The following is a 20,382-nucleotide window of genomic DNA, read 5'->3' on the forward strand; positions in this document are numbered from 1 at the left end:
TAATGTTGATTGCAATATATGGGATAAAATAGTTGTCTAGTTAGAAAAATTGTCTTAAAATAAAGATTGGATTTAATTTCTTGTCGTATACATAATGGCTAAGAACCCTTTCTTGATTGGATCAGCCATGACCAGTTCTGCGATATTAGTATCTTAATAATCCAATCAATGAGGTGGCGATTTTGCTCACTCTCTGTGGAACACAAAATTCATTTACCACTGGAGGTCCTGCTCCCCACCCCCACCCCTCCCACCCCCCCCAGACCTGCAAGTCCTGTTGGGCTTTCTGGTCATTGTAAAGCAAAAAGCAAGATTTTTCCCATACATTTTGGTTCCCCTCTTGAACCAAAGTAACAGCCATGCATATAGACTGATTATAAATATGTGAAAATGAATTAGGAACAACCTTATGTTTAAAAATTTCACAGCTGTGTATAGCAAATTAAGCTTAACAGTAATAATCAGAATAAAATTTGAGAAAAAGTTTTGTACACCATGTTTAATTCACAATAGAGCAGTGGAAAATGGCACAACAAACTTGTCACTTCAGGATACTATTACTTTAAAGAATATTATTCTATATCTGTTTTTTTTTTATCATCTTGTTGGGGTTTGAGTTTGTTTTCTAGTTATTAGGTGTGAGTGAGTGTTTTTGTATTCTTGAATCCTCAGAGTAAATTCTAGTGATAATGAGGGCCAGTTAGTGTTTATTATTACAGAAGTGAGCTGATAAATAGATACTGGACAATTTGTGAGCCAAAAGACTCTAAATATGATATCACTTAAAGTGACAACCTTTACCTTTTGGTTGTGTTAGTGTTAAAAAGGGATGGGATTTCCTGTTGTAGTTATCATTCTATCCTTAAATGCCTTTGAAGAAAATCTTTCCTGGAGTTCATTATCTTCTGTAATTTTTATTACATATTTATATTATTATATTACAAAAATCACAGCAACTAATTTATAGCAAATTATTTTCAGGTTGATTAGAGCAGAGAAATATTATTTCAATCTTAGCATCGTTATTCATCAGTATTAACATTCTGTACATATTTCTGTAATTTAGAAATTATATCTGATCCATGCATTTGACTCTTCCTGTCCACAAACCTCAAAATCCCCAGGATACTGAATTTTGTTTGACATAGTTAAACACCAGTAAAAAGGCTGCTTTGAAAATTCTTGACAGAATCATTGTAGGTTGATAAATGCATTGAATCCATCCTGAGCTTACTAGAGGTGAGAAATACATGAAATAAGGAGCAGAAGTAGATTCAAATGTGATTTAAATTTTCTAGTTTGCTTTTCTTGTTAAATTTTCAAGCAGAATTTATTAATTTATTGACAAAGGATAAGAATATATTGTATCTATATATTTTTGTGGGTATTTAGATGTAATTATTCATGATTTTGAATTCTTCACCCATTTGATGATTGCTAGGTTAATGTTCTTAGCAAGACTGAAGTTGTCTTTGATTTTATAGATGAAAGAGAAGATGATGTTCTTTATTGCTTTACATTTTTTGGAACATGGATTAGCTTGTTTTCTTTCTGACATGATGTGTTTTTATCATTGTCCAAAGTAAATAACAGCTGTTAGAAGCATTTTCATGAACAAAAGTCTAAATGCACATAAAAGCTTTGAGGTTTTAAATTTGGTTTTTATTATTGTTTGTAACATCTAACTATCTGTCCTTATTTGTTTTTAGGGCAAGTCCTGTCTTTATTATCATGGTGTTCATAAACTCAGTGAATATTATACGCTACAGTTGGCACATAAGAAATGTCAAGCTTGGGACATTGAAGATCTAGTGAGCCTGGGAAAGAAGCTTCGTGCCTGTGCCTATTTTGCAGCTAGAGAGCTCATGGTGGGGGCAGATATTGTATTTTGTCCTTATAATTATCTCCTAGACCCACAGATACGCGAGAGCGTAAGTATATTTGTAAGTGAAGTATTGCAATAACTGAAGTTAAAATGAAGTTAATAAAGAACGTAATGGTCAGTGCAACAGTCAACTACAATATTTATATCCAAAATATTAGCTACAAATAACTTCTGGGTTAGAGGGTTTTTTTCTGCTTTCATTTAAAAAGAGCGTTTCTGTATTGCAAGTAAAACTTTCACTGGTCTTATATTTTAGCTGATTAGTCACATGTGTTTTCCTCTCAACAGAGCGGAACCTTTCCAAAGTTCACAAATGTGTGGGTTATGGAGAGTGTAGTAGGTTCAGATTATATTCACCTAGGCAGAGATAGGGCTTTTTTTTCCTTTCTCTTCCTGGTTTTCTAGTTACAGAAATTTGATCAAAAAACTGGAAACAACTTTCTGTTGCTTGCACCATGATGCAGAATATGTGCTTTCTAACAGGAACCTGCTGATTGCCATTTCTCATTTATGCATTTCACTGTTTTACTAGACAATTATTTTCTTTTGTAGATGGAAATTAACCTAAAAGGCCAAGTAGTCATTTTAGATGAAGCCCATAATATTGAGGACTGTGCTCGGGAATCAGTGAGCTACAGTGTTACAGAAAATCAACTAAGATCTGCTCGAGAAGAGCTAGATCTCATGGTCAATAACAACATCAGGCAAAAGGATCACGAGCCCCTACGGGCTGTGTGCTACTCTTTGATGAAGTAAGGCAACTCTTTTTAATTTTATTATATCAATTAGTATTTTAAAAAATAACATTTATATTTCTTTTACTGATGCAATTTACTGGTTACTGAGCGCATCAAATAAAAGACAGTAGAGGTATACTTCAAACAATGCAGTCACTTGATTTTTTGTTCATTTCAGGAGGCTGGAGGATTTTGGTCTACTTTAAGAAAAACACTCTTCTCTTACTAAAGAGGAAGCATTCAGATTCTGTTTTGTAAAGTAACATGCTCTTGAAGACTGCTGATTTTTATGCGACTTACTCTCCTAGTTTATGAAGATCTGTTCAAAAATTTTACGTGGACCCGTGTATCTTTCACGTGTTTGTTTTCTTATTTGACGAATAGCAATAGCATTACTTTGTCAAAGCATCAGTTAATTAACATTTATAAAACACTTTGGGAGCCTTGGACAGAAGATGATGTAACAAACACTTTCTATTTGTGTGAAAAAGTTACAGAAAATTGTGTTCCCAAGAGAGTATTCTGTGCTGAAGCTAGAAGAAAAATTCTACCCAAACACTGTATTGTCATGTGTAGGTAAAATAATAATCCTTTATTGGTCCAGTAAAAGGCAGCCAACTTCATTATAGAGCGTAGGTAGTAATGCTTAACCACTAAAGCTGTCAAACACATTCATTATAATATTCTGTTTTAAGTTGCTTCTGTCTTTGCAGTATTTGAATACTTATACAGTGCTTAAATTTCCGGTCCTGAAAATTGTTAACTTTTATCTAAAATCATTCAGTTGTTTTTCAGAAAGGCCAGGGGAAAATATTTTATCCATGCTTAATAGTAAATAAGTTTTTAAATCTGTTTCAGAATCTCTTTGCCTCCATGATTTGGAACAGATTCTCAATATTTGAAAGTGAATTTATCAAGGGTGCCTTTTGTGTTCCCTCCAAAACTTTGCTCCAACTTGAGCAAAGAGATAGGGGTCTGAAAAACTGCAGTAAATACAAATTCTTAGTAGAGACTTGTCAAAGTCTTTAGAGAATTCAGGTAGCAAACTCCTTGCACAGAACATGCACTATCCTCTTTGAGTTTCTAATTGCTATCAGAAAAAAGCTGTCCACACAGAATAACTGAGCATTCCTTCTCCCTTGACTGTGTCAGAAGAACATGATTTTCATGATTTGCTTTTGTACTGAAATTGAAACCGAGCATGTGCCAAATCTCTTGGTACTTCCCATACTGGAACACAAGGATCGTAGAATTCAGTGGACAGAGAAATAAGGATGACTGAGAAAGTTGTTTTTGGAAGCAAGAATTGATAGGTAGGGCAGAGAGGAGTGGAGAAAATGGAAAATGTTCTGTTCTCTGCTTTTCTCCATAGAGAAGAAGGTAATAAGGCAAGAGAGGGAAAGTAAACCCCAGAATCCTTGAAGATGGTAGAACTGGAAGGGAGGGACCTAAGCAGAAGTTGAAAATAGGGAGAGGGGATGAAAGAGAAGAAAATAAAGATCAAGAGCAGAAGTTGGGGAAGGTGGGAAAGCAACAAGCGGGGACAAGGCAGAAGTAGTCTGGGGGGAGCAGTTAGAACAAAATTGAAACAATGTCAGAAGAGTCTGTCACCACTAGAAAATTGGGAATTTTGGCTCTGTAGTCCTTAATTTTTAATCTTTTGAGGATCCAAGGACTGAAAGAGTTCAGAAATGCACTGCCATTGAAACCTGAATAATAAAGTCAGTGGTGTAAAAGTGGATAATGGTACAACTAGCTTTGAAGTTAACTGAACTCATATCAAATAATCATTTTGTTTTATTAGTAGTTGGCAAAATAAACCTTGGACAGCAAGCCGTTTACCATTTTTCCTATCCTCTCTCCATTCTTAGAATAATAATGTTTATGTGCCACAGAGACAAGTGATTTTTTTTTTTTTTTCCCGGAAGCTAATTATCCTCCCTTGGATGTTTCAAATGTTAAATTTTAGTAAAAGATCAGAACAGCATGGCTAAAGATTTGATTGCCTCAAGCCTTTTAACCTTATCAGAAAAACTAAGGTTGATTGTCTTGGCAAATCTGCCAACAGTACGAAAAGCAGTTGTTGGAAAGCAAAAGACTGGGTGTAAATAGCCAGTAATTGGTAATATGCTATTGCATAAAGTGACATGGCTTTGCCAAATGCATGGGTAATTAGAAAAATCTTATTTCAGTTATAAATATCCTGGGCCCTGATTCCAGAAAGCACTTAAGCATGGGCTTAGTGCCAATGAGGTGCTAAAATGACCTTTCTGAGGAATCTGAATATATGCCGTAGAGGTATACTGGCAAGCTTTCCTGATGGTGATGCAGGTTTACCAGTGCAAATGAGTTTGTTCAGTAGAGTAAGCGACATGAACATAGAATTTTGGTGTGTGTGTGTGTGTATATGCTTTCTGCAATTGAATGCAGTTTGTAACATTTGTTAAATCTTTCCCTGAACAAATTGGATATACTGTTTTTCCTTCAAAACCATAGGTATCTTTCTGGGAATCAGGCTGATTTTATTCACTCTTACTGCTTTATTCTAAAAACAAGTAATTATACTAAATTAACAGTATTTCAAGGAAATACTTTAGATTAAATTGGATGTATTTTATTCTAAATTTGCAAAGTTTTGTCCCATTGAACAGATTATTTACAGTGACAGGATAGGAAATCTGTAACCAAAACAGTCCCTAAGCCTTGTTGCTTTAGTTGATAATGAGTAAGTGATTTTACAGATGCATATTTTAAAGTGATGTAGAAATGACAGCTGCCTTTCTGATGCCTCCTGCTGGTTGACAAAACAGGCAGCTTCGGCATTTCCAGAGAGGGAGCAAGCTTGTCTGCTTTTCTCAACAGAGAGGAAGTGCTGCAATACTGGATAAATGATGAAGGACATGTTTAGTTAGAGAAAATATTAGCTCTGCCACAGATGAGAAGATCTGCATGGTTAGGTCATCTTTATAGAAAAGCCAATTGCGTTTTGCATTGTCAGTAGGATTATAATGCTGCTTAATTTTGAAACGGTTTCAAAATGTTGTAGGTTGCGAGACTCTAACAGTTGCAAACATCTGTAGCTAGGTTAAAGTATGCACTTTTTGTTGGCATACCTAGCATAACTGTGTATAAATATTAAAAATAGTCATTTTATGGTTAAGAAAACCTCAAAGTTTGTTTCTTATTAAGGAAGCCTGAAATTGGCAGGATAACAGACCAATCAGAGTATCAGTTAGGGTATCATTTAGAGTAGTGATGAGTGACTTGAAGAATGCAACAACTTTAAACATGGAAATAAGACTACAGAAATATTTCTTAAATGTGCCTGACATATCGTAGGAACAGATTATATTTTCATCCTTTTTCCTAATGTAAAGACACTATGTGGTGATAAAATATAACATATGGGGCAAGTTTTCCTTTCACTTCCATGAGCTGTGTCACAAGCGGTTTCATAGTAGTCAGTTCAAAGATGTAAAAATTGCATAAGGAAGAACAGCATCTATCTACTTAGATGTTTTTCTGCAGATGTTTGTCATCGTCAAAGCATGGTGGAATTTTTGAAGTTCAGTTGATTTTGTACCTGGAAAGTATCTCTAAATCTCACTAAAATTAATGCTGAAATTATTTCTGATTTCCCTCTTACAGCTGGTTACAGGAGAGCTCTGGTCAACTAGTAGAAAGAGGATATGAAACTTCTTGTAAGGTTTGGAGCGGAAAAGAAATGCTCACCATTTTGCACAACATGGGAATAACCAATATTACTTTTCCCATTCTACAGGTAATGTTGTATGCCATGTGAGTGAGTGACAGAGTGCATAATACTGATCTTGTTAAACATCTTGATGAGCTAACATTTATCTTATGTATATTTCTTTTAAATTAATACAACTTTACAAAGCTGTCTGAAAATTATACCTGATGAAAACCAGGAGTTATCCATTTAAGCTACTGGAACTTGTAGCGAATCAATGTTTCAAAGTATATAACTGATCATGTAAAATTATTTAAATTGAACAATTTGGTCACTGATAGTTTTGTCTGTACTATCCATCTGCATTTTTATTGACTGTTGAAATGTATTTACCTTATTCTCAAGCTTATCTTTCCTTTATGTGCAAGCCAAACATGTTGAAAGTATGGTTACTTTTCCTTTCCAATTCTACCTTCAGTCTGACTTTATAGCTGTGTTAGGTGAACTTTTTAAAACAATGTGGTGGTCATCTTGGATTTGTATTAGCTTTGGTTTTGAGAAGATATTTAGAATGTTGTTAATGTGGAGTCTGCCTCTTACAGAAACATTTTGCTGCTGTCCTGGAAAAGGAAGAAAAAATACTGGTGTTTGGTAGAGAAGAAGTTATTGAGATACCGGTTGTGAGCCCTGCTACTCAGATTGTGCTAAAAGGGTTATTCATGATTCTTTTATGTCTTTTTAAAGAAAATAGCAGGTCAGTGAACCTGAACTTCGTGGTGTTTGTTCTCCCCTCCTACTTCATCAAAAAATGAAAATTTCAAGTGAGAGCATTTCATAGGTCTGTGATAGTCATTTTTCCTTTTATAAATGCAAATATGTTTTATAGAATGTTTGAATAGCTTTATGTGTGCTGAAGAACAAAGAGTTGCTGGTGGGAGCCAGGTAGGCATGCCTAACACAAACTTAATTCTGCTGCTTTGCCAAATTGCCTCTTTCATTTGTACAACGCCTCTTTTATGGTGCCTGGCTTCTTCTGAGCAAAACTGAACACTTGAAAAAGCTTTGAAAAATCTATTTACATGGGAAAAATTTATTGAGAACTAATTTAAATACTACCAAATTACTTTTTGCATTTGTAAGTGAATTCAGGTATTGAACAAATTTATTTGAAGGTTACATGTACATTTTCTTGATGTATTGCCAAGTTAAACATGCATGGATTTTTTTGTTTTTTTTTTAGCACTTACAATTTGACCACTGATGTCTTGATGTGTTGACTATTAATGCCAGCAGTTACTAAAACTTTCTGATTTAAACCTCATTTTTACTTATAAATTATTATAAAGCTTCATTATCTTTCTAAAAGGGAAAACAACAACTGTTGAAACTTTATAGTGATCTGCTTCTAGCAAACATTGTTTTACACACTGTGGTTCACATCTACTTTTTTAAACAGAATATTGTATAAGTTATTTTATATACTCAAATTGGAAATGCATTGTGGCAACAGTCTTTGCTTTTTATGAGCTTAATGCTGACTCAAGGTGATAAAGTTGTTGTTACAATTTGCTTAATTGTTTTTATTAATATTTATATATATATCTGTATAGGTATGCAGATGACTACAGAGTTGCTTTACAGCAAACTTACACTTGGATGAACGAAAACCAACATGATGTTTCAGATACAAGTGCCCTCCTTACACGGACCAAGCATAAAAGGAATTCACGGCAGAAAACTGTAGTCCACGTGCTTAATTTTTGGTGCTTGAATCCAGCTGTGGTAAGCTGAGTGTGAAGCAGAAGGTCTTATGTAACTTGACTGATCACAAATACATATGAGATCTTAAAATGATTGTATGGATTGTCTAAATTCCTTCTTTTCTTTCCCTAACATAGGCTTTTTCAGACTTAAGTGATGTTAGAACAATTGTTCTGACATCTGGTACGCTCTCTCCAATGGATTCGTTTTCTTCAGAACTTGGTGTAAAGTTTTCTATTCAGCTTGAGGCAAATCATGTTATTCGGAACTCACAGGTAAAAATCTGCAGGGTTGTTCCCTTTCCTGAGGTGTAATACTGGGCATTGCAAAATAAACAATAACTTGCAATATAAATGCTAACAAACACACTCCATGAGTAAAAAGGAGTGTGTAAAACAGACTTTTACTTGAATTAATGGTGTTGTAAAGTGAATTTTCAAATGAAAAAGGGAGCAATATTTAGACATCTATTCCATGGGAAATATTGAAGCTATGCTATTTTGATAATAGCCATCTAATGTCAGTTACTGCACTCTTTTTCTCTTCTGTTTTTTACTATTAGAACTAATTTGTTCAGAAATTGCTGACTATTTTTCTTCACATTTAAAGTTTTGTTATTTAACCTAATGTAATTTGATACAGTTTGTGTCACATATTTTGATATTAACATTTCTAATATTAAATACACCAGGTTTGGGTTGGCACCATTGGAGCAGGCCCTAATGGTCGAAAGCTGTGTGCCACATTCCAGCATACAGAGACCTTTGATTTCCAAGATGAAGTGGGAGCGCTTCTGCTTTCAGTATGTCAGACAATTGGCCAAGGAATTTTGTGTTTTTTGCCATCTTATAAGGTAAGGAAACTTTAATTCATGTTCTTCCTTTAAAAAAAAAAAAGGGGGGGGGAGAAAACCTACTTGGGAATGTACTCTGTAACCTTTTGTTTTATGCATCAACATATATAAATATAAAATCTATATTATAATTTCTTGGATCTCATAATTGACGGGCATACAAGTTTGTTTTCATGAAAAGTATCTTCATGTTTGTTTTTACCAGATGTCTGTATCTCAGTTAATATGAAAGGAGTGCTATTGTTTTGATAAACTTTACCGAAAACATCCACGCTGATCTGTAGTCCAAATGTGTGCATGTATGTATATGTATACATACGTATGTGCATATGGAGAGAGAGAGCGCAAGTCTTGTCAGAAATATTTTTGGTATGAAAATAAAACTTAAAAGTGGAAAATTCACACTAGTATTTCATCATTGGTTCATGTTTAATTTCACTGCGCTGGGGATTCTGGGGCTTTTTTGTTTGTTTGTCTTTTCCTTGAGCCAGGTGGGGATTGCTCACTGACATCAGCTGAAAGGAATCAAATTTCTCAATTTCAAACTATGTAATATCTAGTTTTGTTGACAGCAGTTATCTAATTATGGATAATGCTGTGCCTAACAGAAGTTCTGCTTGCTTCTCCATTAGTTCTTATTGTTATTTATGCTCAGCTCCAAGGAAGAGGAATAACCTGCATTATAAATCTGTAGTTCAGGTCTGTTTGACCTGTAACGCTAGTTACAAGTTCCTTTAATTAGGAAAAAAAAAAATTAAAAACTATTTTTTTTGGCCAAAACCTTCATGTTGTTTTTACTATTTAACCGAAGATACTGCAATGCAAAGTGGTTTTTTTTGTCTTCCCTGGCTGTCTATAAGGAATTGCAGTCATCCATGCAGTTACTGACAATAGCCATTAGGTGACCACATTAGACCGTGTAATGTGCCATCGCTGAGGGGGAAAAAAAAGCAGATTACTAGATATAAGTGTATTTAACCTTGCTCACAAAACTATATGCATTTGTATGCAGAGTTAACGATCTGAAAATTAATTTTTCATTCAATTTATTAATGAAATTGAGGGGGGACACATTTCAGTTTTCACTGTCATCACTGTTATTTTTTTGAAGAATATAATGTTGAGCAGTACGTGAGAGTTGATCTTATATATATATAGATCAGGCAAATACTTGGGAAAGTTTTTATGAGAATACTAATCTGAATGGGAAAGTACAGAGAGACTTTGTAACTGACATTTAATAAGGAAAGAAAGATTGCTGGGCAGCTCTGGTACCCTTCCCCCTCTCACTGCCCTTCTGCTTCACTGAAAGGTCATCTAGCTAAACACATCGGGTGTTTTTTTTCTTTGTGGGAACACTTGCATGAACCCAGTGAAAGTATTGATAAATATAAATTGCAGACAATTGAAGGCTGATATTTTAAAATCATATTGCCAATATTTTTCTATGGCTGCCCTTTTTCATTCTGCTTCTCTTATTCCGGATTGGGTTGCCTTTAAGCCTAAGAGATTAATATGTTGAAAATAAGAATAATATTGTAAGCATAAGCATATTAGTACAGAGAATACAGGATATTTTTCTTTCATCATCATACAGAATACTGCTTACCTGTCTATTTGCATTTCAAAACTGCTTTTCAGAGATTTTTGTAGGGAAATTGCTACACCTCATGAAAAACTAAAGCTTTTTAAGAAATTATTTAATCCTATCATGTTCATTATTCACTTAAGTTGGGTAGTAAATTGAATGTTACCTTCCTTGTTTGCATATAAGGAGAGTACTAGAGACAGTAATTGCATCTTAATGCACTTTCATTCACTTCAGTGTACTTTAAATTTCATGGAATTTCATTCACTTTAATGAAATATAGCTATATCTCCTTTTTGTTGTGAGAATGGTAAATTAACAGTTTTTGGTCTCAGTCTAAGGGCATAGAAGGAGTGGAGGGGGTAACAGTAGCCTCTAGAAGCAGAGGTGGAGAACCCTGCCTGCTTGACACAGTTTGTAATGATGAGCAGCGGCAGGAGCCTCGAGGCAGGAGACAAGCGATATTCTCTTGCTGCTTGTTCTGTTAGTTGGGGCTTCGTTCCGTGATGTCAGAAATAAATGTGTGGTGGAAGTGGAGCAAATTAAACTATTAGAACTTCCCAGACTGGAATTTAAGGGGCTTTTATAAACAATATTTATTTCTCTATATTTTGTCTTTAGATTTTTAGATTGCTTTGTAAACGTTAAAGACATACTCTACACATGCTGTGTGAAAGTGGAAACACCTGTATTCCTATTAGAGCTGGGGAAACTAACTCATGCAGAAATTTAGTGATTTTTTTTTTTCAGGCTTCTGGTGTTTAATAGAGAAAAAATATCTTGTACTCAACTATGAGAAGTATCGACCTATACGAAAGTTTCCATGTGCAAACAAATAGAGGGCAAGCAAAGTCTCTGAATGTCGCTACATTAAACTAATCATAAAGTCAGAAAACTGGATGCTTCTTAAAGTACATCTGAGATGAATCTTATAATGCCACTGAGTAGGTTGCTATAGGAACTGGCATTTTAGTCACATACTCCTTCCAGTGCTGATGTGCACCCATTAATGGCCTCCCTTCTTCTCTGTTAGCATTCTTTCAGGTAAACTGTGTCCTGGGAGATTTTAGACCCTTTTGAAATAGGTTTTCTACTATCAGGAAGAGTTAGTCGTTTGTCTATATTTTGCTCTGGAATGTCACTTAAAAACAGATACCTATAATCTGTAGAATATTATTCCACCATTTTATAAAGAATTTTATGCCCATAATATTGTGAGCCTGCATCCTTTCCTAGTAATTCTTTTAAGCAACTACTTTACGACAGGCTGAGAAGGTACTTTCCTAAGACCTTTTTGGTAGCTGTATGTTTTGGTCTTTCTTTTTATGTTTTCATGTTATTTATTTGGCTGATAAAAGAAGAAAAATAGTAGGTAAATATGGAAACTTTGATTCTCTCTCTCTAGCTTTCTTGTGCCAGCAATTGGTAGCATCCCACTAAAATACTTCTCTGAATAATTCTGCAGTTAAACTTTGAGTCATCCATAATGCTTTGAAAAACATAGACATTTTGCCAAATAACTAGCTGTTTTCTAATTTTGTCTTTTGAATAATCATGCCTTGCACAGAAATAATATACTCTATCCAAAAATATTAGGACACACAATGTATATTAAAATGAGAATTTTTATGACTGAGGGGATGGCTATTATTTAATAATTTGCTAGCATAGGATATCCTGTTTTTTCCTAGGAACACATTGCAAATATGTAAAACTGATAGAAAGCACATGTTTCATAACTGAACTTTTTCAGTTATTAAATGTTTGTCTTTTGGTCAGCTGAATTTATTAATGGATGTCACTCTTCATAAAACCAACTTGCATATTCTTTTTAATTCCTTTTGCAATTATCAGCCTTGTTTCTTTTTCTGCTAACTATAGTCTATTCATTTGCAGATAGTTTTATTCCTAGTTGTAAAACAAAACAGCAGAAAGTTTTCTGCTTTTGTTTTGGAAGGGGTGTATTTTTTGTTGTTTTTGTTCTTTTTTTTCCCAAGTAAAGCCCAGACTAGGGAATTGTGTGCAAGGTTTAGCATCCTCTTTGGAAGAAAGAGGAAGACTATGTGATAAGTCTTTTTCAGTGGAAAGGGCCTTCAGTTCTTGTTACTGAGGCCTTGTTTCACAGTTAATATAAATGATGAACATTTTTTGCAAACAACTTCAAACACCAGCCCATATATAACTAGTCTGACAAAATGTGAAGTTGATAGTTTAAGATGTAAAAGTGTTTCCTCCTATGAGCTTAGAAGGAAAATCACGATGCTCAGCTGTTGGTAAGTTGCTCAAATGATCTGCCAGAAAGACGTGTTTCCATATTCAGTACCTGTGCAAAAGACATCTCTGAGATGACTAACTCCAGTCTTTGATTTAGTTCATCTAAGCTTATGGTATCAGGCAATAAGGTGACATTAGTTTCTTAGCTGCTTGGTAGCCAGGTGACTTGTAACTATGAAAATCAACAGCTTGGGTCATCTCTAGAAGTCAGTTTGAGACTAGCAGACCTTATAGAAAATATTTCTTAATACTCTAAGGAAACAGGGTGGTCCACTGGATATTCCTGAGCAATCTGGGTGGCCCACTGGCCTAATCAAAGCTTGAGTGGCTATCAAAGCCGTGAACTCAGTGAATTTAAAGAAATTCACTAAAGTAAATGATTAAAAAAAAAAAAAAGAAAAAAAGAAATGCCCTTATGACTTTTTTTTACTTAGATAAACTAATTTGAGTGGTGTTTCTCTAGTCTACCACCGAAACTGCCATTTTGGTGATACTATCATCTGATCCTCTGCCAGGTAACTGTCATCCAAGCTCGGAAGAACTGTGCCATCCTCAAATTGATGGTGGTGTAGCTGTTGCTCTACACCACCATCAGTTTGTCTCCCTGGATAGGTGCTTTCAGAAGTCATATTAGATAAAAGATGAGAAACAAGCAAGAGACTAGAAACACACCACACACAAGAGAAAGCACTCGGAGAGGAACAATTATCCAATTTTTGAGAAACTGGAAATGAAACCACTCCTGCCTACCTTCTGGTTGGCTTTGTTTTGTTCGCCTATGCAACATTATCATTATTCTTCTTTTTCTACCTCCCGGACTGTTGAGCTCACTTACCACATTTTATTTTTAAATTGTTGTTCTTTGGGATAGAGATGATGTCTAACTTGTGTGTTTGTAGGCTAGCAAGCGCTGCAAAGCCAAGTCTCAACCTTTTGAACATTAATGTAATTGGCAAAACAGTGATATACCAAATATATGTGGCATATAAAATAGCACTTTTTCTATTGCTCTATGTTTTAATGTTAAAAAGTCATATACTTTTCATGTCAAAATATCAAGAAGTATCTCCTTAGTTTCCATACATGTTTGTAAAATGGATTAATATGAGGAGTGGTTTATTGACAGATATATTTAGCTTATTATTTAGTAAGTTCTATAGTAAAGGAAGTAACTAGTTTCTTGTGAAAACAAAGTTGAGATAAACTACTTGCATACCAATGTGCAGGGAACTGACTGTTGTTTTTAAAACTTATGAGTTAAAAATTAAAAATAATTCAACAGTTCCCCCCCATTTTTTTCTTTGTGTATCAAGGAAATTGTAGGAAAAAGAGAAAAGCAGAAAGAGATTAGAGCAGTTCAGGTCAAAAAGTCTGCCACCTTGTTATTTCTGAATAATTTGGAATTGCACCGATTATGTGTGAATAAGAAAAAAAGCAATAGTAGAGAAACTTGCCTTTATTTTATCAAGTATTTGAATAAATATATTTTTCATGGAAAAGTGACTATTTAAAACATATGCATGACAAATATTTAAGACTAATAATCCAGTAGAGGAATATGTATGTGTGAGAAAAAACAATGTATTGGATATACATCTGTACATCTAACATGTATCACTTTATCTTATGAATAGCTGTGATGCCATGTTTCATATATGGAGTAACCAACAATAATATACAAATTTGTATTTTTGTAATCAAAATGCTATCACCGTGATGTATTTAAAAAAATAAGTTTAATTTTATATTTACTAAATTGCAAGCCTAGATAATTTTTAGGGTTACTAAAAAACAAACTGATGATACTATGCAACAAAAATGCATTTATGTTAAAATCAGTAGCAACTCCAGCAAAAACACTCTATAAAAGAGAATATCAGAAGGTGAAAAGATTACTCAGAAATCTAAGATGCTTTTAAACAAGATTAAGATAAGGACCATTAGGGTTGATGTCGCCGACCTGTCTGCATTAAGATATATCTTGCCTGGTGCCTGCATCTTAGATGATTCATTCAATATGTGTCATATCAAAGTCAAGGTATCTAGCAAGGAGAAAAATGCTAATGCTTATAAATTTTAGTGATAATCCATCATGATGAATTAACTGACCTTTCTTTAGGAGATTTTTAACAAAATAAGTTGTAATCTTTGGAGAATAATGTTAATGTTTTGGCGTTTTTTTCTGTGAGCCATTGTTGATTAATTTGTGTCTGCTAATTGTTGACTCCATAACTTGGAAGCAAAAATTTTAAAATAAAACAGTTGCTCAAAAGGCTTTGAATTTCTTAGTTCACAAGTTTTACTGATGAAAAGATAGGTATTATTCACTTGAGAATGAGATTTGTTTTGTTTACTACTTTTTTCTCTCTTTCTCCTACACCTTTAAGAAGTAAAATGTCCTCCGTTGATTTAGATTAATCATATTTCTTTTGTATCTGCTTTTCTTTGCAAAGCTTTAACTTTTCAGGTCAAATAGCAAAGTTTTCCTTGTATTTCCTTGTATTTTACATTATACTATATCAAATAGATTTGTAGAGGGAGATACCTGGGAAAACACAGAGCATTTCACAAGTACTAGCCTAAAAGATAGAAACAGTAACTGCTTTGTTGTCTTCCTTGCAGACCTCTTAGAAATGGTTAAATGATCTAAATCTGTGTATTTTTAAATTATTTGCTATACTATCTATGAAGTGTTAATATCCAAATGTCTGCAAAATTGAATTTTTTCATACTGTTTGCATTACTGTGCTTTCTAAAATGCAGGTGACAGGTGTTTGAGGTTTACAGTTATGGTGCTATAAGAAATCATGTTACCTCTGTGAGTAATTAACTACATAAGTAATGATGATAATGGGATAGAAAATGAATGCAGAGCTCTTAAGTTTTTCTTATACTGCATTAACATTGAATCTTTTTTTTTTTTAATATATATATGACTTCCAGCAAATTAACATCTTCAGGAAGTTTTGGGGCTATCTAGAGTTTCTTCTGTGTACTGCAATGACTTAAACAGTTGTTGAAAAGAGTAACTTTAACAAATGCTTTGTTGGAGCAAAGTAGTCTAAAACGTTTGTTTCCTAGAGCACTTTTCTCTCTGATAAACTTTTTTCAACTTTACCCCTTTCTGGTAGGGTTAGTCAGTATATCCTAAAGAAGGTTCTCCTATATTTAATGTTAAGTTTGAATTTTATTCCTATTCACCTGCCCTTTACTGGGAGCTGGAGTTGAAGAAAAGGAAAACAGAACAGACAAAGGAAAAAATAGAAACAAGAATAATAAAGTTAACAGAAAGCCCTGCTCCATTCTTGAAGTAGCATTTCTGTAACTAAGGATATAATTTAAAAGTAACAAGAAAACATGAAGAAATTATTTTTAGGTCACTTTGTCACAGATACTGTGGAACTTAAGACCTAAATATAAGGGTAAATATTTGCAAAACAGTAGATCACAGGAGATGTGGATTGCTCTGAAAATTTGTATTTCCTGGGATTTCAAGCATGTCTTATAAGGCACTATGTATATTCCTGTGCTTGACGGGTAAGAGGATTCACAAGGAAAAATAGTCCTTGTTTGTTCATTGAACATATTTACAGAAATCTTGAAAATTTTTTATAATTCAGCACTTTTCTGGTAACTATACCTTTTAATCAAAAGTTAATAAATTTCTAAATGGAAGAAAGTTTCTGGTCTCTAATGAAGTTTGGAATTTATGTTAATTTTCTGCATTTTGATAATTATTCTCTAAATTGTTTGTAGAGAATTTTTATGGATTAGACCAAAACCAAATTATCTTAAAAAAAAAAATCAAGTTTCAGCAAAATTTTTGCTTCATATATAGATTTTGATGTAAATTGAAATTTTCATGTTGCCATAGACGGAATCTTTTGCTGGGGTAAGCTGAAAAAAATGAAAATTTTAGATGCTAATCAACACAAAAATTTGGCTATGATACCTGATATCTTTGAAGCTTGTTGTCTGCGATTCCTTTCTTTGTTGCTACTCTGAATAAACATACATGAAGTTGGGAGGAAGAAATGGGCCTTTAGTAACTGATATCCAATATATTGCTTTAGGTGTAATTTAATTTTGAAGAAATAATCAACAAACAAGGAGATGATAAATTGAAAAAATTCAGGAGGTTATATTAGTTTGCGGAGTGGTACTTGTAAGAAGGTAGGTAAGGACTGTTTTTTAATCCAAACATGCAGAACACAATGGCATTGAAAATTTGCCATTGTTAGAAAGATAAAGCATTTGTTAAAATATATGCCTCAGCAGAACATAAATTACTAGATTAGGTTGGGCTTTATTTGATTAAAAAATGATTCATCTTTTCACTTTTCTTGGTCTGTAGAGGATGTGAAGTTGATTCAGTAATATGGGCTGGGAAAGTAGGGAACTACTTTCTTAGTTCAGCTTCAGAAAATGTGAGTGGTCGAGAAAAGCGCTATACAAATGGTGCCGTCTGTTTTCATTCTGGGCTCTTTTTTCCTGATCTCAGTTAGTTGCATTTGGTGCTCTAGTACCCAGAATGCCATCTATCTGTATTCAGACAAAAACATTTTCGGATGCGTTACTGTTGGTGGTAGGTACCCAATAACTGATTTTGAAAGCCTGGTGTTGAAATCCAGCCCCCGTCCCTTCCTCCAGAACATTCGTGTCTAATACGAACAGTGGGTGATTGTTTTATTTCTTTGTGTCTGAAGCATAAACCAGTTCCCAGTATTTTTTCCACCGCTTCTGATTTCAAGATAATGAACATAACCCGACTGTTTTTCCTGCTGCATTTGGTCATTACTTTTGAGGCAATTTTCCATGCGAAATGAGTATGTCAGGAGTTTGGTGTAAATAAATCTGGGACCCAACTATTCAATACTCAAGCTTGAAGTCTCAATCCTGTTACTAATAAACAGATACTCTTTCTCATAAATTGGCATTGCCTTGCACTATGTCAGTAAGGAAGTCAGAACTATTAACATGTAGGTGCAGACCAATTAATGCTGCATTGCATTTGCTGTTTTCCTTGAGGATTTGGGATATGGTTATAACGATACTTATATAGTAACTTTCTCCACTTACAAATGCTGGATTTTATTTTTTAGTTCCTATGTATCTCATTGTTTTTGGAGCTTTTAGTTCAGAATTTAAGTTCTGTCAGTCTCGTTTCCCTACCTGTCTTGGCTGATCATATTTTCTTCAATAAGAACAGAGAGAATTAGCTGACAGCAACTCCATTTGAACTGAAACACCTATTATTAATGTTTTGTCTCCCTTTTCATGCTTAAAGTATCAGCCAAAACTGTACTGAAGTCACAGTCAACTGTTATTTACTATTCTGTTGACATACCATTCTTGGCAGTATTACACAACTTTAAGCAAGCAGGCCTCAACGATATTAACCAACTCTGAGCAGTGTTGACCAGCAAAAGGGGTCTAGCTTGGGTTGCTTTCAAACAGCCTCTGGGAATGTTCAAGTTCAATCTAGGTAGTTACTTGGAATAAACAGAAGGGACCTCAATTTAACCTCGGACTGTTGCACCCTTCTAGCATTGCACAGCAGTGTGTCTGCTTTGGATATGAGCCCAAGTCCTTGCATATACTGTCTCCTGGCCTGGACATAAATGTGCCACCCCTATATATGACAGGCTGAGGAAGGGATATGGTTTCAGTATTAATTCTGAATGTCTGGCTCTCCTTAGTTTAGGACAGACCCCTTCTTTTTTTTACTGGGATTTGTGTGAGGTGGGTAGAAACAAAATTTTGAGAAGTCTATGTCAGAGCAGCAGAGAATGAATTGGTCATAATGTTGAAAAAAGAACAGAGTATTTTCATTTCTAAAATTTTCCTGAAACAGAGTTTTGTAAATAAATTATAAGAAACCCATTTTTCTACCATCAATAAAAAAGCTGCCTTCTGACAACTTTTACTTATTTAATAAATTACTTCAATAAATTTACAAAAGATGGTAGTCTGTTTAGCCAGGCCTATTAAAAGCATTAAGATTTGAGCACTGGCTGTTAAAATGAGTAAATGGCAATATCACAAAGTTAAACAAATGCCAAAAAACATTTTCCAGAGTACTGGGATTGTAACAATACCATTAATGAGGGCAAAGAGGTTTTAATGCAATTTGCACATTCTAAAGTTTCAAAAAGAGGTTTTGAGTTAGTGCATTATTAATGTTCTGAACATCTGGAACTGTGTAAGAGCCACAGACATTGAGCAAGTGCAGGGTTTCCCCACTAGGTCTGATGCTGACTGATTTCCTCCCTAGTGAAAAGCTTGTTTTAAGAAGTTTGAGACAGTAAAATGACAATATCCAGATAAGAGATAAACATTCCACTGTGTCCTTTCGCTTGTAATGCATATAGAGAAAAAGCTAGAAACCATTAGATTTCTGCAGCTAGGAGGTGAGTTTGAAATTAAATAGTAAAACAGTTGTTTGCACCACAGATGGTGGTTGTGTGGTGCAGTCACACTGATTACAGAGTATTTACTGTGAGGAATTATCTAGTAATGTAGGTTGGATTCCATAAGATTGTGTACACTTTCCCTGTTAGGTGTATTTATGTATAGTATGGTGGGATAAATCCGTAATCAGGAGTAACATTCTCCCACGTATTCCTGTTGACAGCCGTAGGAGTACTTCGAAGAAGAGATTTACTCCTGTGTGTAAACATTTGCAGGATGTAGGAATCTGTTTGCACCCAATATGTTTTATGACAGAAATCTGTTCTTCGAAGTGACAAAAATATTAACTTTCTACATCATTTTAATGTTACAGAATGTAATTTAGACTGCTACAGCTTTAAAAAGGTGGGGAAAGCAAAACGTTTTAATGTGTCATATAGCTCTAGATTTTGTAACTATAGCTAATATCCAACATCACATTCATTGGGATGAAAAGCAAATGAGGCCTTTAAACAGGCTGGCATATCAGGGGTAAGTTACGAAATAATTGTAAATTAATAATGATACTTTCTGCACAGCATTTGCTTGCTGTTCTCAAGGGAAAGGCATTCTCTTACTTCGGAAGCCTTATTTATTTGAGCTGAACAGCTGCAGTGGTGCTATTACAGTATGTAAGAAACCCTAAAAATGAGAAAAGACTTTAGGGAATAGAATTCTGTCGTTCTTGCTATCTCAAATTATGCGCAAGTACCTAACAATAAAAATAGTGCAAAATGATGGAAGAGTAATTAAACAACATGTGAAAAGCACTCTGTCTCTTCCCCGGCACTAAAGTCTATCCAATGCTCCCTGGAAGTCACTGGAGTTTTTCAGTGACTTCAGAGTGCTGAGGTAGGTCCCATGACACTGAAGTGACCCTTTTCTTTTTTTTTCTTTCTTTCTTTTTTTTTGACTAATGCTGATTGAAAAGAAAGGCTTATTGCCAAACTCTAAAGCTGTGTGTTTTACCTCACTCTGATGAAAATCTTAGTAAAGTGATTTCTGTCTGATGGGGCATAATTTGGGGAAAATAAGTAGTCTTAAAAAAGCCAAATTTTAATGACTCAGAAATTATGCATTTCAGCATTTGTACCTAATAAAAGTAGATGGAGTTTTGTTTTACTTGTTGTCCACTGTTGG

At 34.4% G+C, this 20,382-nt stretch overlaps 1 protein-coding gene across 1 annotated transcript in view; it reads left to right on the plus strand.

Moving 5' to 3' along the window:
- The window catches only part of BRIP1 (BRCA1 interacting helicase 1), a 78,143-nt gene that overhangs the window by 16,536 nt on the left and 41,225 nt on the right, over positions 1-20,382 (plus strand). The window contains exons 8-14 of the mRNA XM_067309629.1: positions 1,710-1,931; positions 2,438-2,637; positions 6,271-6,403; positions 6,919-7,070; positions 7,927-8,098; positions 8,215-8,352; positions 8,769-8,930. Coding sequence (XP_067165730.1) covers positions 1,710-1,931; positions 2,438-2,637; positions 6,271-6,403; positions 6,919-7,070; positions 7,927-8,098; positions 8,215-8,352; positions 8,769-8,930 — 1,179 coding nt within the window. The remainder of the gene's footprint in view (positions 1-1,709; positions 1,932-2,437; positions 2,638-6,270; positions 6,404-6,918; positions 7,071-7,926; positions 8,099-8,214; positions 8,353-8,768; positions 8,931-20,382) is intronic.

This window comes from Apteryx mantelli, chromosome 22 (assembly GCF_036417845.1).
Source record: "Apteryx mantelli isolate bAptMan1 chromosome 22, bAptMan1.hap1, whole genome shotgun sequence".
Lineage (NCBI taxonomy): Eukaryota > Metazoa > Chordata > Aves > Apterygiformes > Apterygidae > Apteryx > Apteryx mantelli.